General features: G+C 37.5%; 1 protein-coding gene across 2 annotated transcripts in view; it reads right to left on the bottom strand.

The window, feature by feature from the left end:
• The window catches only part of LOC101889962 (serine proteinase stubble), a 37,885-nt gene that overhangs the window by 13,710 nt on the left and 5,232 nt on the right, over nt 1–18,943 (bottom strand). Inside the window, exons 1-2 of one of the 2 annotated variants that reach the window (XM_011297841.3) lie at nt 17,551–18,246; nt 7,394–7,763 (exon numbers count right to left, since the gene is read on the bottom strand). In XM_011297841.3, coding sequence (XP_011296143.1) covers nt 7,394–7,763 — 370 coding nt within the window. In that variant the 5' untranslated portion in view covers nt 17,551–18,246. Of the gene's footprint in view, nt 1–7,393; nt 7,764–17,550; nt 18,247–18,943 lie in introns of those variants that run through there. The other variant, XM_020039870.2, reaches the window with a different exon arrangement.

Below are 18,943 nucleotides of genomic sequence, written 5' to 3'. Positions count from 1 at the left end.
TGAGTGAGTGGCTAGCTGACTATTTGTTTGATCGTTTGGCTGGCTGGCTGTCTCACTAATTGACTGACTGACGCATGACCCAAAAAGAATATAATATTTAAAATACTCCAATACTTATGAGCCACAGCAACAATAGCAACACCAACAACCGATATTGCTGCAGAGCAAAGTGATTTGACTTTCCAAGCATTTCGCCGTGTGAATGAAGAAAATGCAATAGACAAACTGTCAGACAGACAAATGACCAACGAAACCAACCAACCAACCATCACTGTATGTTGTCGATAATAGCAGAACCACTTCTATTTTTAACCCATTCAGGTGTAATTATGACAAAAACAAATTTTAGTAGTTCATCAACGGCAACAAGAATAATTAAGACATTTGAGAATAATTAAAATATATTTCTAACAAAATAATTGAACATATCAGGGAAGTATATATTCGTCTTTGTCAATGATTTATATGTCATACGAATCACTGCAGATCGCTTCAGAATCCTACTTTTTTTGTTGTTTTTAGTGGAATAGAGGATTCAAGAAAGTTACAAGGATTATAAGGGTTGTAATCGTGAATTCTGAAAAATATTTATCAAGATTCATAAAGGCTATAGCTTGGATTCTTTGAAGAATATTTCTTGATTTTAAAGAATGTTTTTAAAGATTTATAATGGCTAAAGGAGAAAAATTGCCAAGGATCAACAGGGTTACATTTATGTATATTTTTAGGCATAATTTTCAAGGCCCACCAGGGCTATAGTTTTGGATTTTTAAATAAGATTTTTCAAGATATTAAGTAGGGATCTTTTAAAGACAATCAATTTTAAAATTTGGGATTTTCAACGACCATCAAGGCAAGCATTTGGACTTTAAAAATAATAAATTAAAGAATGATTTCAAGGACACTCGCGAATATTTAAGTTGCACTAATCAAGGACCTTTTTTATACTTTTTAAAGAATATTGCCAATAATATGTTCTTCTCTGTAAAAAAATTGCATTGTTAGGGCTATAATTTTGGGTATTAAAACATGTTTTTTAAAGGATCAAAAGAGATTTAATCTAGGTTATAAAAAACCTCCTACGATCATCAAGTTTTATTTTACAATATTTCGTACTTTTTGGAACTTTTCACTAATAAAATAATCATTACCTTATACCAGGGTTGTTAACCGGTTCCGAACCGAGCCGCTATTTTTGTAAATAAACCGAACCGTAAACAACACCATTGTCTAAAAAAACATCTGAGCCGAACCAAAAACCATATTTAACGTATTTTTTAAAAATGATTCGGTCCGATTCAACAATTTGCACATCCAAAATTAGGAATCTGTGTCGGAATATAAACAACGCTTTATTATATATTATAGGTTTCTTATGACAGTTAAAATGACACAATTTAACCTAATTTTACTATAGATATCTTGAAAAACGCTTTGAGGTCAGTCACAGGGATAACAAGTAAATAAGCAGTAAGTTCGGCCGGGCCGATCTTTGAATATCCTCCACCACTTGGTACGAATTAGGAAATTTTCAAAAAAAAAAAAAAAAAAAAAAAAAAAAAATATATATATATATATATATATATATATATATATATATATGTATATATAAAAAATATAAAATAAAATAAATAAATAAATAAAATCCATCGGAAGATGCCGTTATATGGGGGATATACGATATAGTGGACCTATGTAGACAGGGGGTAAAGTACTCACAAATAACTACGTGTGTGGAATTTCAGACAATTCTATTGAAAAATGTGGCTAAAATCATAAAAATACCGAATATCGGAAGGTGCCGTTATATCGGGGATATACGATACTGTGGACCTATACAGGCAATTCTCATTCAGAGAATAAAGTGCTCACAAAGAATTCATTGGGTAGAATTTCAGACAACTCTATTAAAAAATGTGGCTAAAATAATCAAAAAACCAAAAATGGGGGGAGGGTGTACCGTTATATGGGGTCTATACGATATCTTGGACCTATATAGATAATTCTCTTCCAGTGGATAAAGTACTCACAGAAACGCCTTGTGTGGATTTTCAGACAATTCCATGGAAAAATGTGTCAAAAATCTTAAAAATACCGAATATCGCAAGGTGTCGTTATATGGGGGAAGTACGATATTGTGGACCTATATAGACAATTCTCTTTCAGAGGGTAAGCTACTTATAAGGAACTCCTTGTGTGGAATTTCAGGCAATTCGATTGCAAAATGTTGCTAAAATCATCAAAATACCGAACATTGGGGGTACCGTTATATGGGTGCTATATATCGTGGACCGATATAGCCCATCTTCGAACTTGACCTGCCTGCAGGCAAAAGACAGATCTGTGCAAAATATTAGCTTCCTATCTTAATTCGTTTTGACTGTAGCGTGATTACAAAAGACGGCCCGTCGGACTGACAAACGGTCGGACGGACGAACAGGGCTAAATCGTCTTAGAATTTTACTCGGATCAAGAATATATATACGTTGTTGGGTCTAAAATAAATATTTCGATGAGTTACAAACGGAATGACGAACTCAATATACCCTTCATACTATGTATTGTGGAGGGTATAAAAATAATAAATTTCAAAAACCGAACCATGGCTCAAAAAATAGCCTGAATCACTGAAAGGAACCAACCCAAAGCGACAAGTGGTTTACAGTCCTGCTTTATATAATATCTTTCAACACCAGAGACCACCATAGGAAATTCCTAGCTTCCTCAGAATTTAACTTTGAAAAAAAGAAAAGCAGTACTTAGTACTTTTTTGTACTACCTTTTAAATTATTGGTTCGTGCAGTGCTAATCGTTAACATATCTTGTGTATATAAATTGTGTATCTCAAACAGTTTTATGATTCAAAAAAAATTTAGTTTTTTTTTTTTTTTTTAGTTTTTTTCTTAAGATTTCTACCAAACCAAATAAAACAAGATTGCCAATATGTAATGTAAACAACTCTGCCTCCTATTTAACAATGGGTTAAAAGCTTGTCTTTGGTGAACTAAAAAAAAATCGTACCAAATCTTGAACTGAAAACGTGATTGCCATGACTTTGGTTTGCTTGCGGCCTATGAGGTTGGCCATTTCGTTTTCGGTTATCAAGAAATGGTGAATGAATCAATAACTTGTGGAAATGAGCAATTTGTAGTGCAAATAGTTAGGCCTATGGTCGATGGAGACACGCTCATGGCTAAAGTCATATTTATAGATCCACCAAATGGAGGAATCCATGAAGAAATTCAAAACCCGTCTCCATCCATTAGCCAGTTTTTTGTTCTCTACCGCCATATCAAGTTGTTCACAACGTACGTTAAAAATCAGTTGGTCACTTGCCAGAACACTGCCAGAGTCCTGATTATGCATTAAAAAAGAGAGACTACGAAATATGCATCCATCCTCAAGCTGCTGGCAGTGCTGCAAGTTATTAATCTTCGCAAACAACTGCACTTGCATGTGCGTGAGTCTGTTTGTTCGGATGTTGATCTCTATGCAAATGTATGTCGCAGTCCCGTTAGAATGGAATTGATTCTTGTTGCTGCAAAATTTGCCTTTGTTTTTGTGCCGCATGGATTCGTTCCAGCTGCACTTCCATGAACTCAAATCATAAACCCAGGCATGTGGGGTTAATTTGTTTCTGCCAACCTGCTTCTCGAACGACGACTTGGTTAGAAAACAAGTTCCACGAGACAAACGATTTGCAAGACATGTTCATTTGGATGGGGGACTACCTCAACCATGGAGTATGCGATAATTGTTGTTGTTCTTATCAACCCCCCAGCGCACCATCGTCTAATTTGAGGAAATGAAGAAATTTGCCCAGATAAAATCAACTGAGATTTTATTGTGAGTGTAAATATTTAACTATGAACGAAACGGCAGAAGAAGAAGAAGACAAAGTTAAACAATGCCAATGGTGATGGTGGTTTTACCTTTTCTTGTTGTCGTTGTTTTTTTTTTTTCTTCTTTCCTCCTCTTTTTGTTTAACGTATTTGTTCCTAAAGATAAGAAATCCATCAGATAATTACGTGAGAGAAAGTTAAAAAACCGCTGTCACTGATTTAACAGCAACAAAAACAAAAAACAAACAAACGCACGAATGAAGACCACAAGAACAACAACATCAGCTCCGCAGCAGCAGCAGTGGCTGTAATGCCAATCATACTGACTGACTTGTCTTGTAGAGCTGGAGATGTGTTATTTGGAAATTTTTCTAAAAAGTGGAACATTTAATACGAGACAGGTTGCTGCATCAGTTACAGCTGGGGAGGAGAGATGACACTGCTGCGGCTGCTTGAAAGTTTTGTGGGTGTGTATTGTCAATGCTGATGCCCCAAAGCCCATTGCAGTGCTGGTTGCTGTGTGCCCGCAAAGGAAGCAAACGAATAGTACAACTGGTTGCAGAAAACATCTGCAATCCTCCAATTCATTCGACATTCCAATTCCTTGGCCAGAGGTAAAACCAAATGCTTTCTTCTCCATGGAAAGCGTTTCGAACTCAATTCAATTCTATGCCACATGGAATGTTTGCCAGCCTGTGTATGTGTGTGATTGTGGCTATCACGTTCTTCTAATGGAAACCTGATACATTCCAATGGCCAAATACACATCCACATAAACAGGTTAGCTAGAACAAGTGCGCCTACTTCTTCATTACTAAAACAAACAAATCGAAACTTGGCTATCGAAGAATTTATAGCGAACCCATGCAGGGGGATTGGTGAGGGGTATTCAAAACTATTTGTTTTATATTGACCTAAGAAATGCCATAAAGCTGAGCTGTTCTTGATTGTGACGAACATTGGCCAAATTAATAAAACAGGCATTGATATTTAATTTGGGCTAGAAGATTCGGACAGAATTAGAGATATGGGACAGATATCGAGGCAGTCGATCTTCATCATTGGATACTTGACGCCAAGAAAAACGTCTGAATTTCGAATGAGATGGTGTACCGTGATAGGTAAGAGCTAAAGCTCTGAATCCAGACAAAATGACGAAATGTACGGAAATGAATATAGCTATTAAGGGGACGACTAGATCTAAAAATCGAGAATTTGATATGTCAGTCACTATTTGCGTACACGGTTGAGATAAGACTATTTCGTACTAAAAATTAAAAAAAAAACCTACTAACCAAGCTACTGATCGGAATTTGTACGTGGTATCCGTCGGTTTTGCCCACAGATCTATACCCTCAGCCAATGTTCGATAGCAAGTTGCAAAAAATCGCTGACTTGTTTCGCAAGTAATGACAGATAAAAGTATTGAAAATTGTGACCCTTTGTGAGTGAGGTACCAGAAGGGGTTAGCAGATAAATATGATCTTCAAAACAAATCTTGTGTTAGCAAAAATAGCAGATGTTAGTAGAAATAATAGGATGTGTGAAATATTAAGATAACCGGATGCTTATTTCGGATTTTCTAATCGTTTTGATTATTCAAAACGTTGACCCTTTGTGGGGGAGGTACCAGAATGACTGGACCGATCTCTAGCATATTTACAACAGATCTTGTGTTGATAAAAATATTGAGATGTGCAAAGTCGGATGGAGTCGGATATTAATTTCGCGTTTTATAAGCTTCAGGCGTATTGAAAATGTTGACCCTTTTGTGGGGAAGGTACCAGACCTTGGGTTAATAAAAATATTGTAATGCGTGTAATTTGAAGACGGTCGGACTCTTAGATCACATATTATTAGAGTTATAATAATTTAAAATTCTGACCCTTTGTGGGGGACGTACTTGATGGAGTGACCGATATTGTCCATTTTAGCACTTGGCGTAGCACTGATGCAAATATTAGGATTTGCAAAGTTGGAACAAAATCGGATTATCCTTTCTCTTTCTGTGCAGTAAATTATTTCCTTTTAAAATTTTGATTTTTTGTGGAAGGTACCAGAAGGTGTCGACCGATATGCCCATCTCCGAACTCGATCTAAGTTTGATAACAATATTACGATGTACCAACAATATTACGTACGAACCAGCTAGATACACAGTCGGACGGACGGACATCGCTAGATCGACTCGAAATGTCTGGAAACGGATTTGGTCCAAAGAGACGTAGGGTCTAAAACCGTTATTTCGATTAAACAAGTTTTGGCCGTATTAAATGATATATACCCTCTGTAGCCATATGACTGAGGGTAAAATGGAATAGTAATAGGTCATTGCGTAAAGCAATGCATAGGAATATGTTTTCATCCTCCTTAATCGATTTGCACTGTGGAAATGCCTACTGAAATTTTAATTGTCAATTTTCGATTTCGTGTCCCAAAGTTTTTTAAAATCGAAATTTTAGGTTTCATGTGGTTTGATTGTCAATTTTCGGTTTCGCGTCCTAATTTTTTTTAAAATCGGAATTTTACTGAGCTGAAGTAAAATTCGAAGACCTATGTTCACCACGTAAGTGGGCTTTTTTGTAATTGAATCGGGAAAGACTTGTTTGCGAAACTGAAATAAAATAACCAGTTTGGCCTGGTTAAAAGTTCTGATTGCTCATGAAATATTTATAGTGTCTGCGAGGAAGTTTTCAATGTTTTCCAAATTCATTGCAATTATGGTGTCTCCAAAATATTTAACTACTTCTGTAAGCAACGTAATACGGTTTATAAATTATTTCATATTTTGTCCCAACGAAGACATTTTCATGCCTTCAGAAGCTTTCTTTGGTGTTTTCAACTTCTTTATCTTTAACTGCCTACTTGTATTGAAGTCGGCATTTTTATAAATAGAAACATTTCATAGCCACCATTGCCGTGGTAAAAAGGTTAAAAAAATTAAAATAGTCTCCACATGGTGAGAAATGTCGAGGCAATTAACATCTGGCAGAGTTCACACACACACACTCACACATTTAATTTAATTAAACCTCCCAGCACTTCGTCTCCCTAATTGCACCTGTTTTTGACGTCAAATTTAATTTAATGTAACATTTTATGGATCGTTGGTTGACAAGTACAAGATAATGTCTAAATTACATTATTTCAAAAACAAAAGACTTAAGACACAAACTTGAAAACCTGTTTAAAAGCGCTGCGACTCATTTACTTCACACAATTAAAACAAAATAATCTCTTGTTTTTTCGGATGTGATAAAAAAGAAATGTCTAATATGTTGATTGACATGAAAGTCAGTCTAACAATTTTTTACTTAGCCGATATCATCTATAATTTGTTAAGAATTCCCTGCCTTTTCTGCTAAGAGGAAATGCATACCGAAACAAACTAATGGCATAGATTTTGAGTTTGTCATTTTTATTTTTTACTTAGCCGATATCATCTATAATTTGTTAAGAATTCCCTGCCTTTTCTGCTAAGAGGAAATGCATACCGAAACAAACTAATGGCATAGATTTTGAGTTTGTCAACAATTGGGATTTAAACTTACATTGTGCTAAGCTGGGATTATCCACAAAAACGGGATTGGCCGATGCTGTTGTTATCAACGTCACCAGCACCAGGGTTGTTATGCTGATCAAATTCATCAGACTGCTCAGCCTGCTTCTGGTGCTGGGCGCTGACTTCTGTGCTGCTGACGGGCTGGAGACATTGTTGAGCTTCTGATACTGACAACGACGTCCCGGATGGGTATGGTTTTTGATTTGTGTGAAATGTTTTCTCAGCTTGGTGCAGAACACGGTGGCTGCGGATGGCGCTTCTTTGGCTTGGCAGGTATTTTTTCCGGTGCTCATGGTTGCATAATCACAAAATATGGGGGGCGAACTACTCGTCGCTTTCATTGGTTTATCTGACCCCATCTGAAATGAAACAAAAACGAAAGAAAGAAAGACATAACAAAAGGTTAGTCATATGCAGATCAGAGTTAGTCAATGCGTTAGCAGTTAAGGGTCGTCCTCACGCATCAGCTTTGATGCGGTGTGGTCAATTGTGTGTAACCAGGGGGTGAGTCATTTCAAATGAATTGGCTTGGCATCGGAGTGGCATACCAAAACAAAGATTATGAAAGTACTTGGTAAGTCCCATGAATATGATGATTAATGAAATTTCTTGCAGCTATTAATGACACACCGCCATCGAGGAGGGTTTCTTGTAATGACTTTTTATTGGGAAATCAAATCGCATCCAAGTTTACCTCGTTGTGTGATGCCCAGTTTCTTAGGAAGTCGATAAGCGGCGTTTCTGGGCCACACTTCGTTAAAAATGTTGTCTAACAGTTTGGCTTTCTTCCTCACAGAGATGTTTAATGTACCAACTCCTCTCCCTCCCTTTTCCAACACTACTTCATCTTAAGTTCATGGCAGTAGTTGTCTTGAGCAAAAACCCAGAGAAGTAAAAAAAGTTAACGCCACTGTCTTAATATAACTTACGCCTTTTGTTGGGTTAGAACAATGTTTTTCTTCTTCTCCCCATTCGCCGTCATCCAACCTCCAACGCCACCACAGTTGTCAACGTTTCTTTCTCCATTAGCTCTTGACTGATGAAGACATGAATTATGTCTACCTCTTGCGCCGACATAAGTCTTGCGTAACAGGTCGTTGACACAAACATCTCTAGTGACAATCACAATTGTTTTTTTCTTTCTTCTTCTTCTTTATTTTGCTAAGATGAATGGCAAGAACGAGAAGAAAGAAGAAAGGTTCTGGGGTTCTTTGTAAAAGAAAAGAAGCTCAAGCATAAAGGCAATGACAAAGGGCTGACGATTTGGTAGGTTTTTGGTAGTTTTAAAATCCATTGTGATTCTGAAGGGTTGGTTTTGGGGGAACTTTGGGTGAAAAATGAGTATATTTGAAATCAATTGATAATCAATTGTGGCCTCAACCAATAAATATGAGTTTTAATCGATTTTTAAGGCATTTACAAAATTGAGTTTGCGGGGAGATCCCAAAACCTATTGCCAAAAATGTATACAAATTATAACTAATTATAAACATGGATATATTTAATGTGCCAAAGGAGTCTCTTTACTAAAGGCGGAAATATTTCATAGAAAACTAAATAAAGTACTTCGATGGAGAAGACATCCTGTAGCAGTCGCATGATTTTTTTTAAGATTTGTAAGTTATTTTGATCGTTAATCGTTTGGCATAGGATTTAATCCGAAACAGAACAAAATGTATAATTTTTCATATCTGTTAAAAGGGTATATTATCATTTCCCGCAAAGATTATTTACCCCCTTCTGCGATTCTACGATCAAAATCTCTCTTAGAACAAAAACCTTAGTCATCTTTATTTTTGCATCAATTAAAAACCATTTGTTCGAAAAAATTATGTCGCTAAATGGCTATATATGTCATTTTACATGGCCAGCATGAGTCTCATTAAAACAAGTGTGCCTCTTTGAACGAATTCCGTGTTAGCATATTTAGAGTAGGCCACAATAATTCCATCACTATAAGCGTGAAGTTCGAAGATAAGCAATATACCCCTTATGGTTGCGCTCCCACAAATGGTAAAAATTAAAAAAAATATTTCCCAAATTTCGATACCTGTCATCTTCACACCAGATCTTGCGTTAGTAAAAATATTTGGATGTGTGAAATTTAAAGAGAATCTGTTGCTTATTTCGCGCTCTATGAGAGATATTATTATTCAAAATTTTGACCCGTTGTGAGAGAGTTACCAGAATTAGTGGTGCGATATATCCCATCTTCGCATCAGATCTTGAAAAAGAAATCGTATGTTTATTTTGGCGTTCTGTAAGCTTTATGGTTACTCAAATTTTTGACCGATTGTGGAGGGGGTACCAGAAGTAGTGTGCCGTTATATCGGTTCTATATACCTGATATTGTTTTAGGGCAAATATTAAGATGTGCGAAATTTGAAGACCATCGGACTCACATTTCACATTTTATAACAATTATTATTGTTCCAAATTTTGAACCTTTGTAGGGGAGGTACCAAAAGGAGTGAGTCGATACATCGCACCTTCACACCAGATCTTGTGTTTTTTCGTGTTTCATGAGCGATATCAGTATTCAAAATGTTGATCCGTTGTGGGGGAGGTACCAGGAGGAGTGATTCGGCCTATCCCATCTACGTACCAGACCTATAGTTGTTAGAAATATTGGGATATGCGAAATTATTTCACAATTTAATAAGCGTTGGGAATATTCAAATTGTTTACCCTTTGTGAGGGAGGCACTAGAAGAAGTCGGTCTGTATTGTCAAATTTCGCACCTAACCTAGGGCAAATACAAATAATAAGTTTGAACAAAAACGGATGATCATTTCTTGTTCTGTGAGGTAAATAATTTTCTGTCAAAATGTTAACCTTTTGTGGGATAGGTTCCGATATTGGCCATCTCCATGCCAGGAGTGGATCGATATTGGCCATCTCCGAATTCGATCTATGTTTGATAATAATATTACGATGTACCAAGTTTAGATCATACATCAGAGAGATGGACGGACGTACGGACATAGCTAGATCGACTCCAAATGTCCTGAAACGGATTTGATCCAAAGCGACCTAGGGTCTAAAGCCTTTATTTCGATGCGGCACGTTTTTGCTATATCAAATGATATATACCGCCTCTAGCCACATGGCTGAGGGTGTAACTGGCCATTTGAGGCGGAAAATCAATAGAGAAAAGAAAAGAGGCAATACCCGATTTAGTTAAAACTTCGATCTCTGCAATTTTTGTGTGAGACTTAGGTTAAATACGAAAAAATATAATATAGACCCACTCCGTTTGGTACCACGAAAGGACACAATTATAATAACCATTAATTTGAAAATATAAGAACTCCCTCCATTATATGAGAAGTTGGATATTTTCTTGAAAATTTTAACATTTTGTGGGGCAGGTACAAGAAAAAGAAAGGTGACAAAAAGAAAAGTAACAATATTAAGATTTTTTCCACCTTTGCTTCCAATATTGCTACCTTAATGGAATCCTTTGATTCTTTTTTTTTGTGTACCTCCCCCACAAAATGTAGGAATTTTGAAGAAAAAATTCAAATTCTCGTATAATGGAGGGATCCTCTGATATTTTATAAACGGCCAACAGTCCTGAATACCATATGATGTAAACGTAGTCAGTGACCACGTCCAAAATTTGCAAATCCTAATATTTCTATTAAATATAGGCCATTCTCAAAGGATAAAAACTGAAATTTGCCAAAAGATAACTTTGTCATGTAATGTTACAAAAATGTCAGAATAATAATTTACGTCCCTGGGACCGGCTATACTGGCGAATAACTTCTAAAAGTACCCTTACAACTGGTCAATTTTTGAAAACTCATATCATTCGAGAGGTGTATCGAAATTGACCCGATCTTTACACTTCATTATATTTCGATGAATTAAAAAACAAAGACATGTCAGTCTTTGAAATGGAGAATCCTCTTTTGCATTTCATTTCTCATTTGCCTTCTGTTAATAGACTATTTCCAAATCTCGTACAATTCGGTCCTTTGTATTGGGCTTATACAAATCAATACGAATTGGAAAACTTTGAGAAAACATATATTTTCAAATCAGTCTCCTAATTCGATTTTTGTAAAACAATCCCTTCTCAAAATATAGCCTATTTTTGTTTCATTTCCTAATTTTTTTAAAACAGCAGTTTGACTTTGAAAGATTTTTGAGCATTTTTTGTGGTTTTGGAGGAAAGCCGATATAAAGAAATCTTTTTCTATGGCAATTTCAACATTCGAAACTCAAATATTTTTACACCCCGCAAAATAATCTCCTGGGACGAAAAAAATATATGTAATAGATGAGGGTATGACAATCAAAAACTTTGAGAATTCTACGTTCTTTGAACACATACTTTTTTGCACATCTAAATATGTATGTGTGTCTGAAAGCAAAGCAAACACCCAAACACTTTTTTCAACACTGGCGTTCTGATATGGCTAAACTGGCTAATCGATTAAATCCATTAACAGGTTCTCTGGCACGAGATTTTGGCCTAATTTCCATACCAAAAAAAGAAAAAGAAAAAATCACACCTAGTAGGTTAACAGCGAATTTGGGTCACGTTCTTTGTGTTCGATTTGCAAATAAACATGTCTCAATGGATATCAGTGTATGTGTGTGTGTACGTGTGCCAATAACACAAACAACATTTTACGAGTGGAATTTCGCTTGTTTTTGGAAATGATGGAGGAATCTATAAACAACAATGAAAAAAAAAAAAACATTGTTGTAACACTTAAAAGCTCATTTGCAATTGAAGTTAACCCGCAGCCGGACATTTGGCCAACAGCTTCCGTCTGTGTTCGAGTTCGTGTGGGTTCGAGTTGTACACACACATACACTCACACTCTCGATGATTACTCATGGAATAAAAACGCACTACTAAAAGTGAAATTAATTTCGTTCATATTTTTTTTTTGTGTTCGAGTGTGTGAGTGTCCGTGCACTTGTGTGGCCATCACAAGCGTCATATCTCTGTGTACGATGGAAGGAAGGGAAGTTTTACAATCACTTTCTGTGTATTGGTGACGATGAATATATACGGGTTTTTTGTTCCACAGCTCAGCCGTTGTGTTGAGCATTTGTCGTTTTTTAAGTGTTTTTATTTGATCAGCGAGAATGTTAAAAAAAGCGAAAGTTTTTTATTCAGACTACGGCGAGGAGGAGCGGGCTAGGTAGGGTAGCCATAAATGGCAGCTTTTACCCACACTTTGGCCTTTTTGGTCTGTCATAATTTCTGAATAAAAGTGAAAAGCAAGCAAATGTCTTGGACGGTTCGCGACATCGCAATGTGGGCAAAAGCTGAAAAGAATCTGCTGCGGGAAGATGCGACTGGCTGACTAGTTGGCTGGCCGGTCGTCACAGTCGAGCTAGCCCCACCATCATCACCACGCATTATGTTAATGTTCACAAAATACTACATAACAATTTGTCCGTTTGTCAGTTTGTTGTATTGTTTGTTTTGAGAGCGGTTTAGTGTGTGTGTGTGTAAGTGTGTTTTACTTCTTTGGCATATTTATGGCAGTTTTATTGAAATCAAAGAAAGACGAAAGAAATGATTCCTAAGACTTTTCTCAGATTGGCAAAGCTAACGCCATTCGCATCAGTGACAACAAAAGAATGAAATTAAAATTTCTTTTTTGACTTGTTTTCTTTGAATCCATTCCGTCGACCGTTCGTCAGACCGTCGCCACTGACGGGTATTCACCATCACCAAAAATATAACGACATAATTTTTATTTTCAACAACTTTTACTTGAACATATAAGGAGGGTCTTTGTTGAGGCATTACAACATTTCTTCTTTTCGTTGGGGTTTTTGGTTTGTTGCTGTTGTTGCTTTTCGCATTGAGCGTTGGACAACGAAAAACAAGAAGAAGAGGTGTGTGAGTGAGTGTTGATGGGTTTTTGTGTTTCTTCGTCTAATGGCAATAATGGATGTACACCGTTATGGGAGTAATATTTGTTTGTTTGCTTTCTTTGTTGCTGATGGTGATTTTGTGATTTTCTACAGAAATACATACACATGTGTGGGTATGTATGTATTTCATAACTCATTATGTCAACTCGATGACAGCACGGCGATGATACGTTTTGTGGTCAATTGTTTTTGCATTCGGAGCACCCTTTGGCTTTGATATCTAAGTATGGGCGACCAGCTATTACCTAATTGCGGAGAATTTCACTTTTTCCATCCATCGCAACGAGGTGGAAAATGCAAAGAAAGGCAGCTCACAACGGAGCAATTGAAGAGCATGGAAACAATGTTTTTGTCATTTTATTTCTATTGAAAATCAATCAAAAATGTATTACATTACAAATCCGATATAATGGAAATACGAGCCATCGGGATTCGTATAAATGAGTTCACAACTTTCTTGCATTTTAGAGTTGTGTAGCATTCTTAAAATGTTTTCAATTCAAGGCCAATTATAGAATTAGTCACTTTGAACTGGATTTAAGTGCTAATGGGATTATATCCAGTCATAAATGGAAAATAAAACCAACACTCCATTAGATTTATTTTGAAGTCAGATCCATTATGTCTAGAACGTGGACCCATAAAGTATGGGTTTAAAAACTGAACCGGGTATAAAGCCCATTGACCATTAATGTTTTATTGTATAAAAAATAAAGGCATTTCAAAGAGTAGGTTAGAAGCCAGGCCATCAAAAAAAAATTGGTATGAAATTTTACCATTCCTGAAATCTTATCTCCTAAGTGAAAAATCGAAAAAGTGTATCTGAAGGTAAATTTTATCGGAGTTTGCCAAATAAAAGTCACTATTTGCCCTTCTGGCCGATCCTATCTCAAAACATAGAATATATGTTCGCAGTGGCCGAAAAATGGCTCGTGAGCTGAACATATCGCAATATTCCATTCGGCAAAAATTTAAAAAAATGAGCTGGGGGTAAATCATTTGAAATTCTAAAAAGTGCAAGAACTTACACCGCAACGGAAAGGAAAGAGGCTCAAAAGAGATAAAGAGATGCTTCGCTTGGGCGAAAGTGGTGAGCTGCCGAATTTGGTTTTCTCTGATGAGAAAACATTCGTTGTCCAGCAGTTTGTAAACAAACAGAATGATCGTGTTTTCTTGCCAAAGAGTTCAGCTGAAAATGTGCACCCTCGGTTGGCCACCAGAACTCAAGCATTGGCCATGGTGATGGTGTGGACAGCCATAACAGCCGATGGTCGCTCTCCGCTCGTATTAATCGACCGTGGCATCAGAATAAATGCCGAATATTATCGCGAAAATATTCTGGAGGGTGTATTAAAGCCTTGGGCACGCAAACATTTTGGCCACAGACCTTAAACATTTCAGCAGAACTCAGCACCATCGCACTCAGCACGCGCCGCCCAAGAATGGTTACAAAATGAGGTTCCTCGCTTCATTTCCAGCGCACAATGGCCACCAATATCCTCGGATACCAATTCGTTGGACTATTGTGTCTGGAGTATTTTGGAAAACAAGGTTGGCACTAAAAAATACCAAAGTGTCGATCACCACAAGCAAGCGCTTCGCCGGGAATGGGCTAGAATACCGCAGAGCAACATTCGGGCAGAGTGTGATGGTTTCATTGGCCCTTTGCCAAAGGTTAACAATTCGAACAAATCTAAACTTATTCTAAAATGTGATGCTATTTCCGCCATTTTTGCTTTCATTCAATAAAACTTAGAAAAAATGTAAAAATTATGGCTTTTGACTTTGTTGCAATTTTTTATCTCACCCTGTAGACTAGGGTTGACCGAAATGAGACCAGACGAAAAGCATTGTATGAGAAAAAGAGAATATCCATGATAATGTATTAGTGACCTGTTTAGTCATTCTATGCGATTCGGGTCGTAGACGAAAATTGTCGTCTCCTGCGTGAACTGTCTGATCTATGCTGGTGTAGATCATTACCACGTGAGTGGCTGTTATGTTCATTTACATTTCTTTCACAGAGATATTTTAGAGACTGTTAGCAGGAAAACCCAGTTAATGAAGGCTTTATTTTCAAACTGTTTTATTATTGAACTGGTATCTATACCCGATTATTTACCCGAAATTATCTCAAATGGTATTTCCATGAATCACCTGCTGAGCATAGTAATGAAATCATGATAATATTTTTGTGGAAGTGATCAGAGATGGACAAGGTCTTTTGGTTTTTTATTACGTTGTTAGGTCTTATGTTGATCTCAGTGTTCTGTAACTTTTTTCAAATCTCATTTCTATAGAGATTTCGTACAAAAATAACCACTGGAGATTATGTTGTGTGAAAACTTTCTCTGCCTTTTATTTATGTTACGAGGGTAGTGTTACACAAATCATAACCCATATCCAAAAAAAAAATATTTACGAATCTGCGAAATATGAGCTGAGAATTTTGAAATTTGCCAGAAATTTGAAAGAAGTAGAATTGTCATTAGTACCACATTGTCGAAGCACTCAGACGATGCGAAATAATCATTTTGTGTTTGCCTTGATCCGTTATGCTTAAATCAAACCTAGCTTCCAGGTAGAAGAAGATGACAGAAACCCTCAAATATATTCGAAACGAAAAACAAACAAACAAACTACCAAACTAAAGAACTAGCAGCCACTGTTGTACAATGCCATCGCTAATTGCTCTTTTAGCTAGCCAACCAACCAACCAGCCAGTCAGCGATCCATGTACGAGAATTGGGGTTTATCTCACAACAATCCATTATTTCAACTTAATAAACGAAAGACTTAAGACACAAGCACAGCATGCTAAATCAAATCTGAACAGATTTGCCACTTTCAGCAAAGCGTATTCAAATTATGCTTAACCCATGGCAATATCTCACTTCCAGAACCTATAATTTTCCGTAGCATGCAAGCATTTCATTTTAATTGTCAGCCAACAGCGCAGCGAAGCAAAGAACTTGGCCAAGACCCCGAGATACTCCATCGCCCTCGTGGGGTGGGGTGGAGGCTGTGAGTCATGGAGCAGCAAAAATAGTTGGCTTTTCGATAATCTTGAAATAGATGGAAATGAAGTGGTTTTTAATTGCAGTGGCAGTGGCATTTAATTGTAAAGAAATTGATGTGATTTTTATTTGATGACGACGATCTGGTTCAGAATCTAAGAACGCTCATGAATGGCCGGGCGAGAAGTGAAGGATACCCGTTTTGGGAGGAGATTATGACAAGTGAAACGAGATATGAATGAGCTCTGTGGGGAGGTGTGGGTCATGTGGTTAGTCTTTGGTCTTAACTGAAATGGAAAAAGTGCTGCAAGCAAACTTACCACAAAGCAAGAAGCACCAACACCAATGCTGATCGCTTTGAATGGTTAAGTGGCTCTGGCACAAGGAGGAAAACAAAGAAAGACACAAATCTTCGGTGCTCCACAGTCACTCGATGCGACTGGAAATGCGATGTTCCAAACAATCAAATGAACCGAACAACAACTTTCAACGGAAATGTAGAATGTTGTAGGCCTGCTGCTGTATGTTAATATTAAGTGATACGTGCTGCTGGCTGTTGGGCCTGGCGGTTGGATGCTGATGACGATGGTAATGTGGCTGGTAACTGGCTGGCACTACTACCACTCGTTACAAGAGTGCGGCAGATGATGGCTTTAATGCCTTGCCTTGCTTGTCCATGGAGCAAGTTGGCCGGTTGCCGATAGCTGGGGTAGGAATGCTGTTAAACGATGATGGTATGCCTGTTTGGCTCTTTGTTTCTTCACTTCTACCGCTGATCTTGCAGAAGAGAACCTGTTGTGGCAACAACAGTGGAAGAAGAAGAGGCAGATAATGATGCTGTTGCAGATGATGATACCGATGCCAGCCAGTGCTTAAAACTGTGGTTATTTGGTTCGAAATGGTTGTTCTCTGGTAGGGGCAGGCAGGCAGATAACTGTTGTAAACTGTGCGTGCCTATGTGTGCATGTGTGTGTGGGGGAGGGGTGTGTGTGTGTGTTGGTATAACTTGATTTAATGTCAAACTCTTGTGCCAAAGAACCAATTTTTTTTGGGGTCTTTGTGATGTCCCTCTGTCTGTCTGTTTGTCTGTCCGTCCGTTTGCTTGCAGCTACAACATGTGTAAGTTGGAGTACATACAAGTGTACCCACTTGGCAAAATTTCCACTGTTTTTTTTTTTTTTTAAGAAAAGGGGGACGAAAAGTTGGATGGGCACTTTACCGTTTTAGAAAGTATGTTCCGGCTATCTGATAGCAATTTGCGATGCGGTAGTTAGCCAATCACAAGCGTAGTTTTTTGTCGTTCTTATTCCAGTTTAAATATCCTCTGGCTTGAGTTTGGACCATTCATAACTCTTGGTGGGCTTTGATGATGATCATAGATTCGTTGTCGTTGTTGTTGTTGTCTTTGTTGTATTTAATTTGTTAATTTCTTGTTGTATTTCACAGACTTTCTTTTACACTATTTTCCGTTTTAATGAATAACTGAACGAATGAATAAATGAGTGAGTGACTGACTGACTGAATGACGGTTAGTTTGTGGACACAGGTTTTAATTTAAATTTAATGACCCCTCCGAGGTAACCGTTATAAATTTGCTTAACACAATCTTGGTACACGACTAACAAATGCTAGATAGACGACCACTCTTCACATCAAATTATCGCATTTAATTAATTTTTATTTGTTTGTTTTTTCTTTTTTTTTTCTCTCTCTCGTCTCGAGCTGCTACAACACAAATTTGATTTTCTTTTCTTGTTGTTGGTTTTGTTTTTTGTTGTCGAGGGTTTTGGTTTGTCACAATTTCTTTTTCATTTCTCTTCTTTTGGTTTTTTGTTTTGTCGGAGATTTGATTGCGGCCGTATTCCCAAAGCCTGTCCGACAAAGGCAAATGTAAAACAGCAACTGAAGATCCGAAAGTAATAAGCTTTAGCATTAAGACCCATTTGGACGACGGCTGACTGGCTGCCTTGGACGACGGCTGACTGGCTGCCGGGCGCGATGCGACGCTTCGGTGTGGCTGCTGTTGTTGTTGTCGTTGTGGAGTTTTGTTGTTTGCTTGTCGGATGGAAACTATCTTCGGTCCGTGGCAGAGGATTAGCCAACGTCTCAAGCCAGTGGTTACGAAGTCGGCAGCAACGTCAGCGACGGCGTGGCTGAGAGCAGCATTTAAAGCCTCGCTCTTGGCTTAGCAGCTGCCTTGACTTTGACTTTGGTTAACTCCACATTACCGCTATCGTCTTTGTTTGTGTCAACAACAAAACACAAGAATTCTCACCGTCATCAACAGCAACAAGAAGAGCACCAGTTCCAGTTCCAGCAACACAACATCACCATCATCCGCCTCAAACCGTAGTATTACAGAAATAACAAAACTTCTCAGAATTTCGTTTTATTTGGTTTGGTTTGGTGGCTGGCGATATCTTCTCGGGGTTTGTTTATGGACAAAGATTTGCGTTGGTAATGCCTTGTTTAAACAGACATTTCAAATCGCCGAGTCTCTGTCGTCACTGATTAGTTCTGTGGTAATGTGAGCATGGAGGAACGCGAGAGAACTCTCTGCTTGTGTACACATGTTCGTTGTTCTTGCAAAACACCAACAACAACAACAACAA

This window comes from Musca domestica, unplaced genomic scaffold (assembly GCF_030504385.1).
Source record: "Musca domestica strain aabys unplaced genomic scaffold, Musca_domestica.polishedcontigs.V.1.1 8, whole genome shotgun sequence".
In the NCBI taxonomy this organism is placed as follows: Eukaryota; Metazoa; Arthropoda; class Insecta; order Diptera; family Muscidae; genus Musca; species Musca domestica.
This window is presented reverse-complemented; position numbering and strand designations above follow the sequence as displayed.